The sequence below is a fragment of the Vigna umbellata genome, chromosome 1, assembly GCF_029865625.1.
Source record: "Vigna umbellata cultivar VRB3 chromosome 1, Vumbellata_1.0, whole genome shotgun sequence".
NCBI lineage: Eukaryota > Viridiplantae > Streptophyta > Magnoliopsida > Fabales > Fabaceae > Vigna > Vigna umbellata.
The window spans coordinates 95,547,237-95,564,594 of NC_142165.1; the positions used below are offsets into that span (position 1 = coordinate 95,547,237).

Consider the following 17,358-nt stretch of genomic DNA (forward strand, 5'->3'; position numbering starts at 1 on the left):
AGACAATGAGTAAGAAACTGTCCCAAATAATAAGAATTACACATCTCCAAGATATTAGTAAATACATAGGAAAGTATATAAGTATTATATTATCTTATAGGTCAATTTTGTAAATTTAAATTAGGTTTAAAGTTATTTTTTTTAATAAAACATTAAAGTTATCAAAATGTATATAATATATATTATAAATTTTTACTTAATCTGAGGTAAATAAAATTTCGGTTTTTAGGGACATTTTTTCTAGAAAATACATACTTTCAACTTCAAGGTTTAAATAGCAACAAGGAGGCTTGAATAGCAACAAGGAGGTTTGAATAGCAAAGTTAAGCTCCAGTGAACAAATAAAAGTTTAATAACCCAAAAATGTTTGTTATATATTTATTGAAATTTTATTTCTTTCTGTCATTCTACTAAAGGCAGAAAGAGAAAAGGACAAGTACAGTATATATTTATGGATGATTTTCCTAATTAAAAATAAAAATAAAAATAATAATGTGTAATGTGTGTCCTACATTAATTGTTTATAATCAATATTATATTTTAAAATATATGTCTATTTTTTTCTAATTAAGTAGTTGGTTTTTAATTTTATACTACAAACATTTTTTTTAAAGGAAACCTAATTATAAAATAAATTTTAAAATTTTTGTAGTGTTAAAACTGTTTATACATCTAAATTTTCAAAAATATAATTTTAGGGAGTGTTTATTTATATAAATTAGAATGGAATAGATATTTATAAACCTATAATTATCTTAATTTTGCATTAATATTATATGTGTATACACACGATTTTGTGCATATGACTTTTATTAACTATTTTTTTAAAAAAAAAAATTAGGTTTTAGTCTAACTTTAAATGACTTGAGTTATACTTTAAGAAAATAATCAATAAGAGATAACTTGTTAAAATTGTATTAAAGAATGCATTGTTTGTATTCTCATGAAAAAAGTTTAATTAACAAAAGATAATATATTAAAAATTATATTGATTTTACTCCTCTGTATTATGAAATTAAAATGTATGACAATGTAAAAACATTTAAAATAGGAAGTCAAATAGTACTCAGTGCTCCCTACATTACACAGGTTTTCCCTATAAACACAGTCAATTTTCATAATTTATAACTTCAAAAGCATTTAACAATTCAAAATATATATTTTGTCATACCATCTTTTCTTAATATAATATAAGGGATCTAAGCTGTACATTCTTCATAAATTTAATCATTGATTAAAAATTATAAATTTTTAAAATATTAAATAAAAATTCACATAATATTTTGTTTTATAAAATCGAACATTGAAACTTGGAATTTGAGCAAATAGTCAGATACAAAAATAATTTTGTTCAATATTTATTCAGTTCTTAATATAAGTAAATCTTAACCTAAAATAAATGTCAAAAACAAATATTTTATTAAAATTTTAAAATAACATAACTGATATATCGACTTTATTTTATTATTAGTAATTATTAAAAAAATGTTATTTATTATAAAAAAAACATAGAGTTATAATATTTAATGTGAACAAAAAATAAATAAATACTTCATTGAAAATGTCTTACAAAAATAAAAAAAATGAAAAGTGGTTAATTTTTAAACTATAATAAAGAAAATATCAAGAGAAAGAATATGAGAATAATAAAGACACAAGACCATACATCAAACAATAGAAAGTACAAATAATTTTTCCCAGGTCAGTTAAGGTGATTGGCAAAAGAAAAGAAAAAAAATATTTTGATTTTTGAAACGAGAAAGAACAATTATTTATTACTGATATGGTCCCTACTCACTGTATCAGAAGGAAAAGAAGAAAAGAGCCACAACTAAACACAAACATACAGTCATAGGCAGAAATCACCCAATAGAGTTAGGAATATCCAAAGAGGAAAACAAAGTTTCTTACCCGTAAAGAAATAGCCAGAGAATGAAAGAAATTTATGAGATAAATTAATTAATATAAATAATACTATTAAAAATGGCATAAAATTGTCTGTAAATGATATTAATTAAAGAAACACCAACCATCAATTCTTAAAATAACTAGTCTCTTTGGGTTTTCCAGTCAGTTTTTACTTCACTCTTTTTTTTACACCTACCATTAAGCACCTTTAAAATACATTAAAAGGGTGCAAATAGATGTACAGAGAAAATATTGTGATCTACACATTATTCTGATTTGCAGTCTTACAATGAGAGATTAATCATTTCTTTTAAGGAAAAGCAATCCTCAATCACATGATGACTCACTGATACATTCTTAATGTGAGTGAAGCATTCTGATTATAAATCCAAAAGCCTTAATCAAAAGTTTCCCATTTTGTGGTCACCACAACAGAGTCAGAATGTTGCATTGGTTGCTGCTGCTTAGGATTTCCCTGCCTCTTCTGAAACTCAACACCATAATTCACCTTTCTCTTGTTTTCATCCTTTTTAAGGGTAATTGAATTTTGCCTTGTCATTCTCAGCATATCTAGAGTCTCAATGTGTTTCTGAACTCTCCTAACCTTCACATTTTTGTTTTCAAACATACAATGTTAGTGAAATAAATAATTTTTAATATCAGTTGATATATATTTCAGCTGTTTTTAAGATCAGAGTTAGTACCAATTCTCTTCTCTGCAGCTCCAGTTCACCTTCACCATAAATTTCATCCAATGCAATCAATGTTCTCATCAAATTTTCAGTCAAAGTCTCCACATCTAACTCTGTTATAACCCCTGTGGAAGCATCAGCCTCCAAAGCTGCAACCTGTCCAATTTCAAGTAATCAAAGACATTAATCAGTCCAATTTCAAGTAATCAAAGACATTAATCAGTAGGAAAAATAGGTACTACAGTTCACACCGCAGAAATTAATAGTGAAAATGTCCATATAATTTATGAAACTTAGTACCTTCTTGCATAGTTTGTCAACCTTTAGCTTTATTTCTGTCAAAGATTTTGAAGTCTTTTCCTTCTTTATAATTTTTAACTTCTCAAGAATCCTTCTTTCTCTGCTCTCAATGTCCACAAGAAGCACCAATTTTGACCCATCTTTGACTCTCTCAACATCAAGATATGACTTCGAATCTCTCTCCTTGTTCTTGTAAATCAACTTCTGATCCTGAACATGCAGTCCAGTAGGTTCTGTTAATATTTTCTTCAATTCTCCTGCACCCCCAAAGAACCACATTCAATAATTCATCAACTTGTACAATAATTTGTGAAAGAAAATGAAAAAAATAAAAGTATATGCAGTATAAAGTATAATTCAATCAGGAATCTCCATGTACCATGACATTATCTTATACTCATTCATGATAAATATACTATTTTTTTAAAGTTTTTTTTACAATAACCACCAAAATTATACTAACTGATGATTCCCAGTACTAATTAGTTGTGAGTGAATGAAACTAAACTTTGAAACAAGAAAAAAGAGAGAAATTTCTAACAATGAATTTACCAAAGCTTGCATGAGAGCTGATTTGAATATGGTGATAGGATGATCCATATTTCACTATGACTTTGATGGTGGATTTAGATGTGAAATTTTGATTCACATCTGGGCTACGTTTCTGCACCACCATACCTCCTGGTCTTACTTCCCACTCAGAGATGTCTGTGTTGCCATGACCAGCAACGTCACCTCTTCTGCTGCTAGAAAACATGTTGTGCGTGGGCTTTGACCAAAACCAAAGTTTTATGGCTGCAAAAAGAAGAGAATGACCTTGTGTTTTCTCTGAGAAAAAAAGGACATCTAAAAAAGAGATTCTCTCTGGGAAGGAAGAAAACCAAAGAGAGAAAGAAAGAACCTTAACTATGGAAAATAAAAGAGAAGAAAGAGTAGAAAAACAAAAGGAACAGAGAAGTAAGATTAGAATAATTTAAAAGGTAGAGAAAGGTACAAACCTTGAGTTTGGTGAAGCTAGCGAAAATTAGCAGTCGGTGGTGGAGGCAAAAAAACAGAGAGAATGGAGAAGAGAAAAGAAACCGACTGACAAATACTATGATAATGGGATAAGTGAAAGAAAATATAAAAAGAAAAGGAAAAAAACAAATAGAAAATGAGAAGCAGCTGCATAAAGTGTCAGAATTTTGAAGAAAAGAATAAAAGGAAAAAACATGCTAAGAGAGAAAAAAAGTAAAATCAGATTTGATTACGCGTTGGAAGAGAATTAATTAATGAAAATTTTGAACCATAAATTGTGTGTGTTTTTGCTTTTATGTTTCACGTATTCTACATCAAATTGTGTCAATCTTAGCTTACTTTTTACAACTTGATATCCAATCAAATATCATACATCAACTTAAAAGAAAATTAAGAACTTACCAAAAACAAATTTATGAGAGATGAAGCATGTTCATTCTTATAATGTATATCTTAAAAATCATATTTATTATGATTTTTTATTGGTTGGAAAATTGTCAATTTTCTTTTTCTTTTTTTATTTACACAAAAACTAATGCAATATACTTTCCTAACTTATCTTTCATGTTACCTGAAATGTAAAGTAAAAAAGAAGGAAAGGTAGATATACGGTTAGGTAATTCTATTGTTTGTATAAAAATTAACATGTTTTCTATAACTTTTTTTTTTACCTTCTCGTCTTCTGTTTCTCTTATCTATATGTTGAAACAGAAAACTACACAATGTTTCAACAAGAAATACTAATTTCTTCAGCATAATTGTTAGGGTAAAAGCAACTGAATGACAAAAAAAAACTGAATAGTACAGAAAAAAAATGAAAGCAAAATCTGGAGCCAGTTTGCTGGTGTCTATGTACTTAGCACTGTCTCGTCCTAAAACAAAATTAAGAATATTCCTACTCAGTGCACAATGTTTAATACCCTTGTAAGAGCATATCACCAAAGTCAGAGCAACAATTTAAGCCTGCGTGGTCTCTCACAATTACTGTCAGCTTGTTACTGCGATAAATGTCATATTTATTAATTATTTGTTACGAAATTTGAAATACTTAATTATTACTCTGTAATTACGTATTCAGTTATATTATGTTGAAGAAGATGAAAAATATATATTTTATATTCATTATATCAAAATATTTTTATTTTATAAGTATATTAGAAAATTAGTTTTAAGTTACTCGGAATGGGAACCAGCTCCAACGGGCTACACCCCCGAGATTTTGTTTTAATTAACAGATTTGAATTGAGATGATTTGCAAAATTGGATAGCATTTGATACATTTAAGACATTAAATTAATAGCCAAAAAATATCTCACAAATCCTAAAATAAACACAAGAATTTGAATCCCTTAGGAATTAAAAGATCGATTTGATATCAAACGTGAAATTATTCATTAAATAAATAATTAGTTTAAGAAAATCATTTTACTTTACAAGATGTTTAATAGGCATTTTTTATCAAAAAAGCTAAACAGCCCAATGAAAAAAAAAAACCTACACTAACTTATCAAAGAAAAGATAAAAGAGGAGGTTTGTCCTCACAAAACAGGAGAAAGCGAAAGATGATCCCCCGTGTTAGCTGAAGAGCATCTTTATATTGATGCTGTAAATATGGTGCCATGAAATCTAAGTACATTCAATGTATAAGTAACAAAGAAAATCCTTCAAGAGAAGGTTGGAAATAACTGAACGGTAATAAAAGGAAAACATGCAAGTGGTCCCTACAATCGTTTGCTTCCCTGAACATAATGCTGTCTCTATCTATACTATGACAGCATGAGATCTGCTGCAGGATTTGACTAATGGACATATCACAATATATAGGCATATTATATGACAAGGTAAAAAGAAAAAGAAAGATATCTGCACTAAAATGAGAGCACTTATATCACTCTAAAAATAATACTGAAATTGGTTACAAGGATGTGTAAATCTCATTGACCAAAGCAAGAAATATGTGAATCCATTCAAACATAAATCCAATTCTTTGTTCATTTAAAAGCATTAGTGTCATTTTAAGAGCATAAACTCTTGAGAAACCAGCTAACAAGTCGCCAGGAATAGATTAGGATGAAAAATGGTTGAATTGATGGATTAAATAATCTCAATTCATCTTCAAACAAACTTAATAATCTCGTTTCTTCTATAAACTTTTCGCTCTCCCTCACTGTTCCTTTCTTCTAATAATAATAGCTCATATTATGATATATCTCCATCCAGGTAAGATATTTTAAGGTAAAGCACTGTCCCAGACATGAAATTCTTAGACCTGTGATAGGCAGCTCATATCCAAAAGTTTTACTGGGCAACAAGGCATGCATCACTTTGTACAAAATGACAACAAATGATGGGGTGGGTTGAAAACTAAATAGCACAGTTGGCTACCACACTTCAGAGTATCTGCATATTTGTCTACAGTTAAGATTTTGAAAAATATAGCCTCTTGCAGTAATTGTCACGAGATCTGAAAGTAGAGAGAAATCACAGAAATACAAATGTTCCTAAAATCTCGCCAGTAACTGCTTTTATAAAACCTGCCAACAGGATGTTTTCTTATCACAGAAATACAACTCAATGCTAAAGCCAGGAATATGAAAGAGCCCAGCCATTTTTTCAAGACCAAGGCAGCTGTTACAAGAGATTGAAAACCAGGGGCAGAAAAGCTGTGGAAGCTGGAAACCCGTTGTCCCACATTATCCTAATCCAATTTCAAAAATTCCAACAAGAATAAAACAGCATTGTCTACCTCACTGTTCCTTCTGAGCTTTGGATCTAGCAGGCCTTGCAGGTTTGATTACTTTACCAAGAAGAATCGTAACAACAGGAATAATGGTCCCAACGTAATACACACTTCCATACGAGGCAAGAGTTTCATTCAGACTTAACACCTATTCAAATATAATTAAACAATAAAAACATGTAAAAAACCTTGAAATCCATATTAGCATTTTTAAGCCTGAAAATATAAGTTGTAACTGTGGGTGTTAGTGTTTTTGCGGTTTACGAGGGAGAGAAAGTGGACGAACCATGAAACCAACGCAAGAGTAATTTAGAACCAAAAGCGTATAGGCAAAATTCATAATCACAAGGACATTCTTAGCCAGAGCCATTGTCGGAGGCACAGCTTGCTGCCATCTGTAAATGACTGTTTCCATAGAAACACAGCAACTCAAGTTAATTAACCGAATAAAAGATAACAAATGAGCAAAAATCAGCATATACCTCTGGAACCAGCAATCATTAATGCAGATTGAACAAAGAATATTATGTATCCAGGGTACAGGCCCTACAACGATAAAGTCAAACTGTTAGAAAAAAACTGTCACAAATCCTTACATAGAGCATAGATAGACCATATTAAAACCAGCACACCAAAGTTGTTTCACGCAACAGTTCCTTCTTCAGCTGGCTAAAATGGATTTCTTTTCCCAAATAACGTAGCAGAAGAAATTAATAGATATATTTATACATCACCTCATCTATCTCATACTGCTTATTAACAAGTGTAATGATTATTTGTCTAATAATTAGTTTTTCCTAAAAAACTATACATACATTTGCAAATATAGTAAGCTTGAAGCAATAATAATGCAAATACCAACGTACAGTACAATAGAAACAATCAATGTAAAATGCTGCTAAAATTTTACTCACATGCCAAACAGCACTAACGGTCTGGGTGGCAAGTAGCTGAAAGAAACCTGGTTTCTTCCCATGCTGAATAAGCCTCTCATAAACATCTACCAAAACCCAAACAATAGCAACATTAATATTTTATATTTCATTGTCAACCTCTACGAATGACATATAAATAGGTAATTTACATCAACTTTAATTTTGTATCTAGCAAAGCCTACGAGATGAACAAAAAAATGAAAATCAACTGGTCGAGGGTTGATAGCTTGATCATACAATAATTTACTGTAAACAAAAACCATGTTCTAATTCAAGAAGCGGGATTATTAATCTGACCCAAGTAATCCATGATACAAAGTTCCAACTAAGTCCCTCTTTTGATAAACATCTTCATAAATAAAGTAGTAGGAGAAGAATGTAATGAAGTTAAAAGTAATTAAGCTTCCTTCACCAATCAAAATCATCTTATGTAACTCTATAAGTTCTTTCATTTAACATCTTCAAAACTGATTTTTACCTCAAGAAGAGATATTAATAATATGAACCAACTAATTCATGATACAAAGTTCCCCTTAAGGCCATGTTTTGATAAACACCTTAATAAATACTTGAAGAGAAACTATTTATGTTTCTTTCATAAATAAAAATCAACTTATGTACTTCAACTTTATACAAGTTCTTTCATTTAACATATTCAAAACTGATTTTTAGCTCACAGGAAAAACATAATGCATTTTACCTTTTCTTTATTTTCTCATTGGAAAGTTTATCCAAATTCAGAAGTAAACACAAAAAATAATATATCCAAATTGTAACCAAAACTTAAAAATGATGCAGCTAGGACCATAAACTAAACTTCATGCCCAAACCTGAACAGTGTCTATATCCTACTGAGATAACTAATCAAACCCCGCAATGAAAGCATTCAATCTCATGGCAAAAAACTCACAGTGACGAAGCCAGGTGCTGACTTGAATATTCCAAACAGCTGGGATTGTAACTGCACTCTTTGCAAACTCAACACCTATTATATCTACATTTTTGGCCCGGTCCCATCGTGGTTTTGGTGGGGACGAATCAGTCCAGCCACTGAAACCCAGGCCAGAGATAATTATAGAAGCTTCTGATATTGACCAAATGAAATAATACTTCCAGCGTGCAGTAAAGCCAGACATATACTGGTAACTTAATTTTTTCCAGAAACACCATTCATGGTAGGTAGGATCAGTAAACTTGGACAGAGGAAAATGAGGCACGAGGTTTAAATACATGGCCATACAAAACCCAGCTTGGAGGAGAGCCCGGATGGTTGCCCCATAAGGTGAGGGCGATGGCCCTTTTGCTTCAGGGCTCCAAATCTGCAATTACAACAATAATAAATACTAGGCTTAAAATAACAAATAGGAGACCGGTAATTCATAACGTATCAGCACAGAAAATGAGAAACTGCCCCTGAATTTTTATTTAAATTTAAGGAAAATTGGGCATTCAATGCTATTATTTTTGCAGCAGGGTATCACTACTCGGTAGCCAAAAACTAAACCCTGACTACAGGCCTAGAAATGACATATCCTGACAAAAAATTTCCATACACAAGGGTTTAGAAATCAAAGCCTGACTACATTACGAGCAAGGTTATCCACTAGCCATAGTACACCATGCCTCATCAGTCTAATCGTCATTATCCAAAATCAAAATAAACAATAAGAATACCCCTTTTTCTTCTGCCCAATCAAGATAATCCTTCATTTCATAAACAGGACCAGCAAAGTGACTGCCACAGCAGAGACAGTAACCAATGTACTCAAGCAGCGAAGGCAACTTGACCAAACGGAACTTCTTCTGGGCCTCGCGCAAGCCCTCCTCTTTCAACAATCCATCGTTGTAATTAACCGCACAGGATATAACCTTGAGCGTCAAAACCATCAAGGCACCTATTTCCAAACCAACCACACAATTAATGATCAAACCAACCAACCATCACCAGAATTAACGTTACCACAGTAATAATAAAAGTCAGTTAAACCCCTCATTCCTGAATCCAAAAATTAAATAAATAAAATAAGAAATCATAAATTTGCGCTCACCAGTGGCATCGATGCCACCTTCCTTCCATGCATCGCCGCTCATGTAATAAACGTGGCTGCAGAAGAGACAGTCAGAAACGCGGTGCTAGGTCAAAGAGAGGGACAATTAAATTGCAATGAGAAAATAGATCGATTATACCAGCCAATGAGGTAACCAAATCCGAGGAAGAAAGTGAGGATGCCGCATCGGGGACGAAAGAGGAGCATGGAGGCATAGCCAAGGAACATAGGTACGAGGAAGTGGAGGTTGGAGGAGACGCCGAAGGAGAGGTAGGAGAGGACGACACCGACGGTGGCGGAGTAAAGGTGCTTGGGGAGGCCGCGGGGTAGGAAGCGGCAGATAAAACTAAGGGGAACTGTGGCGGCGAAGCAAAGGAGGAAGCGGAGCACCGGTACGGAGACTCCGATGGAAGCGGCCATGGAATCCATGGCCATGGCTTGGAATGGAAATAGAAGAATAGTAGGTGGGAGTGATATTTGGCTTCTTCTAGTCCTGTTCTCTTTCTATCCTTCAACAAACACAATCTTTGAGATTGAACCTCTTAATCGATCAGAATATTCGTGAAATGACATGTGTACCCCTCACAACACCTTCCAAGTACCACACACATGATGCCAGCCCCTTTGCGTGACCGCAATTTCGCACAGATCTTCGTTCCTTCTATCGTCTTAGGAAACTCCGTCAACGTTTTTACTCACGTTTGTGTTTTCCTCAGTAAAACAAAACAAAATAAATATAATTCGATTATTACTTGTTCTTGGTGAAACCAAACAAAGCCTCCTTTCAGTATATCCTTATTTTATCCTCGTATTATACAATAAGTAAATACTGTGTCAAACATTTAATATCGTTTTAATAATTGCTCTTTTAAAACTTTATTTTATATGTAAACGACTTTTCCATTTAATGTGTTATTTTAATAAATTTATACTTTTCTTGTGGGATCTTTTTATTTTTTACTTATAAATATAATCTTAAAAATATTATTAGCATTGTTATTCGACGACGAATGCTACATTTATATCTCACCATGTATTAAACTTTATAACCATTACCTTACAAAATTAGTGAAAACACATATCATAAAATTATAAAAATTAATAAAATTATTATTATCATTATTATAGTATAAATATTTTTTATAATTTTATTATAAATATTTTTTATTTATTTTATAAACAGTTTTATATATGGTTAAATTTTTAAAAATATTAAATTAAAAATAATAAAATTAATAATATAATTGTTTAGGGTACAATCAAGGTTAGCTGTTTGGTTTCCAACTTGTAGGATTATATCTAGAGAAATACTCAAACAATAAAGTGAGTAGATAATTGATCAACGGTAATAATGTACTGATGGATGTATTTGAAAGTCATAGTTAAAAACTTTACTTTTAATAGTTGTTATATGTTTTTATATTTTTATTTTTCTAATCACGACTCAATCATACATTAATCAACGTTGATTCGTAATTACTATTACATTAATCTGATAATTATGTAATCAGTCTGTCATGTTATTTGATTAAGATGATCGATCACGGATGATATGTCAAGAGGTCGGCCAAATGATAGATGACCAAAATTGTTTGGTCTATAATGATCAGCCAAAGATGGACTACCAAATGTAATCGGCCTAAAGTAGTTGACCAAATGTGATCGACCAAAAGTAGTTGATTAAATATGGTCAGTCATGAGTGGTCGTCCAAGAATGTGATGAGTCTTGAAATTATACTGTTTGATTAACTATTGGTCGTGTTTGATTGATCGAACGAAAATATGATTCAACAATTATTTTAATTTAAAATATTTAAATGGTAATTTATAAAATATATATGAATATAAAAGAAAAAAACTTCATTTTATATTAATTTTAAAAAACTTTTATTTAAAAAACATTTGAGAATATAAAAGGAAATCTTTTATATATATATATATATATATATATATATATATATATATATATATATATATATATATAACTTATATAATCTCTTAAAATATATCAAATTTTACTTAAAAAAAATTCATATTTATAGAAAAACATACTTTAAATACAGAAATATTTTAATAATTTTTATTTAAAATAAAAAATAAAAAAATAAAAAATTATTCAAACACTCTTAACCTTATCTATAATATATAAGAATATTTTTATCAACTAAAATTTGATACCCTTCATAAATTAACAAACTCATATATATATATATATATATATATATATATATATATATATATATATATAAAACTGATTCGTAAGAGATATTGTTTTATTATAAGAATACAACGCAAACTTTATTCTTATCTTCTACCATATTCTAGTATAATACTAATAACATTATTTTTCATTAAAGAAGTAAGAAAAGTTAATCGTTAAATGTCCATATCCAGATACTTTATTTATTATATACCTAATAACTACTTTAATTATATCCGTGTTATTTGGTTGATATTACAACTAAGGGAAGTTAGTTGCATTCTGGAGTTGGCATAAGTTATTGTTTTATTTATAGAAATCTTAATGTGTTATTTAAGCAATCATTAATATGTTATTCTATAAATAAACCCAAAAAAAAGTTGAGATATAAGCCATATTATAAAACTATATTTTATGTATTCAACTTTATGATGTGTTTCAATATTTAAATTAAATGGTTTTTAATTTGTTTTTGTAACATCCCAAAATACAGTAATTACCATAAATCAGAATTAATTACCATTAACAGTAAACAATGCAGTCTTTATAATTAACAGAGTTCAAAAGCCGAACGGCTTAAAGTGCAGAATTACAATATACAAAACGAAATCCGTGAAAGCTAATAACGAACGGTTTTACAAAATAAAATAACCGAACGTATAAACCTAAAAGCGGACGTCCTAAGCTAGAAAGAAAGACGGACGTCCTACTGCTCCGCTTTCACTTCCACTTCAACTAAGTTTTCCTCCTCGATAACGTCTTCCAAAGTTGTCTCGCCTTCTACTCACATCCACACGGATGATCATTGCAAGACAGGACGAACGTACATAGACAAATGGACAACACAAGGAAAAACGAAAGGGTAAGCTTATATAATTTAATTCATACAATCAACACATACAATGAACATATCATTCCACACAAGCACATAGTTTAACATATAACATCATGTAACATCTATAAATATATATATATATATATATATAATATATATATATATATATAAGACGATCGTCCGGACTGTATGATCTGTGTAGTTACAAGCGTCCTTGCACCCGAGTGATGTAGTAACTGATACACTCTAAACAGCTGCCACTCGAGGTTAGTCCGTTCTTACGTCGCCCATGTTAACTTATGGATTAAGGACCTCCTGCCGTTCCCACACATGAACTACCCTCTTCTACGTGAAGAAGAGTATCACGGAACATCAGGATGGACAGCGAGTCTTAACTTATCCACAGTCATACTTTACCAAATTTAATATTTAACATATCTGAGACGTTCCTCCCTGGAACGCTCGTTCAAATTCCATAATCGTATAATCATTTATTATAGTGTTCACACCTCTTAATATTTCATATTTATAACATTTTCATTCTATGTTCCCCTCTCTTAAAAGGACGAACGTTCAACTTTCTGAAGGAAGAGGACGAACGTTAAAAACCAGATTTTAGAAGAACCCATTAACAATCAGAAAGACTCCAGAATAATACGACCATTTTCAGAATATTTTAAGTACCAAGAGGACGGGTTGACTCCACTTGGACGAAGATACATCAAGAAGAATACTTAACTACATTGAGAACCTTTTGTTTAAAAGGGGTCGACTGCCAGTCAATGACCGAACGCGACAATATACATTTATTAAGTATTTGGACGAACGCTATTTACGTTCGTTAAGGAATCAAAGATAGGACGAGCGTTCGATCTAAGACCGAACACTTCATTAAAACGAACGCTAGGTAGATGACCGTGAATCAATCATGACGAACGCTTGGTACAAGACCGAGCGCTATTCAGGACGAACGTTCGGTATAAGACCGAACGTTACTTAATTTAGTATTATTTAATTTAAGGCGTACGACAACTCTATGCTGAGCCGAACGCTCAAACATAGTATTTCAAATGAGGACGCTCGTTCTCAAACCGAATTCTTCCCAAATGAAAGAATTCTACTCTAAGTCTTTTTCAGGGAAACCGTACGGTATAAGACCGTAAGATGACGAAAGTAATTTATCATAGGGAAATTATCATATCTAGATTTTTCAACTAATTTAACTCAACCTTTCTCATGTGATTCTTACTTCGTAAATTCATATCCAAGATAAATTCTCATACTATACAGATTTCATCATATTAATCAATCCAACTATACTATAATCATACAACTTTCATACGTATCCAAATCAACATGCATTTCAACCAACAGAAAACATATACAATATCAGTGATCGTTCATAACAGCTTAAACAGCACACTGTTCATACATCCAAATCAGATCATACAACATGCAGGTATAAATTAAACATATAAGCTTCCCTTACCTGGATAGCAGTGTACGTCCTAAGAGTATAACTTTAACTCGTTCAACTACGGCTCTTCTATACTCCACGGTCACTTAAGTTTCTTCAACTAAATCTAACCAAAGAAATGTAGAAGATATCAACTTCTACCCTTGCATGCAACTGAATCTGGGTTCGCAGGAATATCCAGAAACGAACGTCTAAGTTGGGAGACTTACCGTTTTCAGAATCGGGATTGGTTCGGTCCAAAATGAAGCTCACAGCTAGGAGAACGTTCCTATGGTGCTGCAAGTTGATCGGAGAAGAAACGTGAGATTTACAGTAGAGAGAAGGTGGTCTGGTTCTAGAGAGAAGGCAGAGGAAATGAAGGGTTGGGTTTTGTGAGGAAGAAGGTGAATGCAGAGAGTGAGAGGAAGTGTTTTCAGAGAAATCATTTTCTCTCCTACGTCAAACGGTCATGCACTCTCATACTGCCACCTGTTTCCCACTACAGATTTTCGAAGGTTCTAAAACGACACTTGGCAGGAGTGTGTCAGTGTGTGTGTGCGTTTTTCAGTGCATGCAGAGAGTATGTAAGTGGGTTTTAATTGTCTGAGTAGTGACGTGGACTGCACTGCAGGTAGGTTTTAATGCTTTTAAATTTGATTTGACTTAAGTTGCAGTGTTAATTATCTAGGTCTCACAGTTTTGAAATTATTTTTTACGAATAAAGAATTTATTTCCAAAATTGTTGTGAAAAATATTGTTAAAAATGGAATTCAATTCTTTGTTGTCGAGTTATTAGACTTTGTCATCGATATCGTATTGAGATTAAATAAAAAAATAGTTAGCATAAAAGTTGTTATATTTTTATCATATAAAAAAAATTATATAGTGAGATAACTTGTTATTTATATTTGTTGTTCCTGAAACAATCCATACCTAACCAATGGAAATGATGTTATGAGTGAATTTTGTACTGTCAATTAAAAGAGTTTTGAATTATTTGTTGTTGAGTTGGTAGAAGTTGAAATAAATGAGACTTGAGTAAATAAGTTATAAAGTTTGGAAGATGTTAATAAAAATCTTGCATATAGATGATGTTGAATTAATTAAGATGACAAAAGAAAAAAATATTTATATAAATGATCGATTTAACTTCATACAAGTATTCTAATATGTTTAAAAATATATATATAAATGAATTACATTCAAATCTAGTTTCTTTAAATGAAGAGATTATATTGTCATATTAAAAAAAAAAAATCTTTGTTTTTCTGTTCATAAGATATTTGTAAATAATACAAACTTATAAATTCATAAAAGTGATCAAGAAGGAAAAAGATTGAAAATTTAGAATAACTTTATGTATAAGTAATTTTATGCACGTGGTTGTCTAATTTCATTATGACTTTATTTTATGTTCCTATTTACGTTTAAATTTGGATTTGAAATTCCAACGGTATTGTCAGTGATGATTGAATCTCTTTCATTTTTAGTTATTTTTTCACTTTACTTCGAATCTAGGATGTTCATCCAAAGTTTCATTTTTCTTTTAGTCAAATTTAAATGACAATTGTTTTTTTTTTTCGTTTTTTAATATAACTTTACGTACACATATCATTAAAAATGCTTAAAGATCTCACCTACTAAATATGATTCAATTATAACTATAAATTATAATTATACAATATTTGGTTTTGGTTTAGTCGTACATTGTATTACATTTATTGAGCAAGTCTATTTGAAAGCATATACATAAAAAATAGTTTAAATACATTCGGCTTATATGATTTTTTTTTCCTATCAAATCATGATTTAACATAACTTGAATCAATAAAAAACTAAGTATGATTGTAATATAATATCATACTATCAAATTATCATGTAATACAAATATAGTATAGTAACAAAAATTAAGCACATTACCTTATTGGAAGTCAATTCAATTATATAAAAAAAATTAACGAAAAATATTCCACAATTTATTTTTTATAAATCTTGACACAAATATCTTCCTCCGTAATAATATTATATATATATATATATATATATATATATATATATATTAAATTAAATAGATAAAAAGATTAAATTTGAATTATGTAACATCCCAAATTCTACAACTGAAATTATTGTACATTTATTTTAGAATTATCTCTCAAGCAGTATAAAGATTTCATATTGAAAATACATTATGCTTTCAAACATCGCATAAAACACTCATAATTTTTTTTTCTTAATCTCTTCTTCATTTCTCTGCTGTCTCTTGTTTCACTTTTATTGGTTTAGACGTTGTTCCCTCATCTGCTTCCGTATAACATACGTTATACGATCATCGCAAAAAAAGATTTTTCGACAAAACAAACAAGGATGAACTACCATGCAAAATTTCAAGAGAGGCATAACATTATTATTAGACGTAATACATTCACTGTAATACATTCACTATAAATTCTTGTAAGATGCAATTATTATACTAGACTCTATTATCTGGATATAATGTTGATGGAAGTCTCGAATGGTCATGCACTTGTGGTGACCTCTACTCCTCTCACAACATAATCTTGGCCAAATACAATATATCATATCACCCACAAGGTCAGTTCATTAACATCTATGACCATAATTTAACATAGACTAGGACCTCCTACCACTTTCACCACATAACACATCCTTCTCTATTTGAGACTCAATAATTATTAAAGTATTAGGATAACCACCAACAACACGACCCTCAACATCAACATATACACTAATACCATACCATTATAGAGTCTCTCCCCGAGACTCATACTATATTCCAATGCATAATTTCATATTCAACATCATAAAATAAATTCATCACGGAAACCATACAAAATGGATATATCACAAAACAAATTAACAATAATAAAATATTACTATAAATGGTCACCGAAAAAGAATCAAATGTTTGACGAATCAAAGTCACCATAAACACCAGTACATATGACTAGTCATAACTTACTGGATCAGACCAGGGTTGCTCTATGATCATGGATGTACCAACTCCAGTTTTTAAGATTCCTCTATCCTACCATAAAAAAAATAACCTTAATATAAACGTTTTGGGGAGCTAAGAAGTTGAATCTGGCACAACCGGTTAGACATCTTCTTATCCTTCCATAAAGATGCAATAAAAATAGATTAAAACAATAAAAATTCTGGGGAAACAAGAAGTTAAATCTGACAGAGCCGGTTAGACAACTTCTCAT

At 30.8% G+C, this 17,358-nt stretch overlaps 2 protein-coding genes across 2 annotated transcripts; both read right to left on the minus strand.

Moving 5' to 3' along the window:
* Window positions 1-1,994: 1,994 nt before the first annotated feature.
* LOC124838689 (BAG family molecular chaperone regulator 1-like) lies at window positions 1,995-4,050 on the minus strand. Its single transcript, XM_088104898.1, has 5 exons — window positions 3,899-4,050; window positions 3,453-3,695; window positions 2,901-3,157; window positions 2,613-2,756; window positions 1,995-2,512 (listed from the first exon to the last, which is right to left on the minus strand). Exons 2-5 carry the CDS (start codon window positions 3,655-3,657, stop codon window positions 2,306-2,308), a joined length of 813 nt encoding a protein of 270 aa, XP_087961024.1. The 5' UTR covers window positions 3,658-3,695; window positions 3,899-4,050; the 3' UTR covers window positions 1,995-2,305.
* A 2,224-nt stretch (window positions 4,051-6,274) lies between these two features.
* Window positions 6,275-10,254, minus strand: LOC124838548 (lysophospholipid acyltransferase 1-like). Its single transcript, XM_088104899.1, has 8 exons — window positions 9,780-10,254; window positions 9,641-9,696; window positions 9,267-9,487; window positions 8,503-8,911; window positions 7,572-7,657; window positions 7,140-7,203; window positions 6,944-7,062; window positions 6,275-6,805 (listed from the first exon to the last, which is right to left on the minus strand). The coding sequence occupies exons 1-8, from the start codon at window positions 10,073-10,075 to the stop codon at window positions 6,665-6,667; spliced, it is 1,392 nt and encodes a 463-aa protein (XP_087961025.1). The 5' UTR covers window positions 10,076-10,254; the 3' UTR covers window positions 6,275-6,664.
* Window positions 10,255-17,358: the final 7,104 nt, after the last annotated feature.

Coding starts and splice junctions, on each gene's coding strand:
- LOC124838689 (XM_088104898.1), bottom strand. CDS start 3,657: ATGTTTTCTAGCAGCAGAAGAGGTGACGTTGCTGGTCATGGCAACACA. Junction 3,158..3,452: donor CAGCTCTCATGCAAGCTTTG/GTAAATTCATTG, acceptor TTGGGGGTGCAG/GAGAATTGAAGAAAATATTA. Junction 2,513..2,612: donor AGCTGCAGAGAAGAGAATTG/GTACTAACTCTG, acceptor AAAAATGTGAAG/GTTAGGAGAGTTCAGAAACA.
- LOC124838548 (XM_088104899.1), bottom strand. CDS start 10,075: ATGGCCATGGATTCCATGGCCGCTTCCATCGGAGTCTCCGTACCGGTG. Junction 7,063..7,139: donor AATGATTGCTGGTTCCAGAG/GTATATGCTGAT, acceptor CTATGGAAACAG/TCATTTACAGATGGCAGCAA. Junction 6,806..6,943: donor ACTCTTGCGTTGGTTTCATG/GTTCGTCCACTT, acceptor ATATTTGAATAG/GTGTTAAGTCTGAATGAAAC.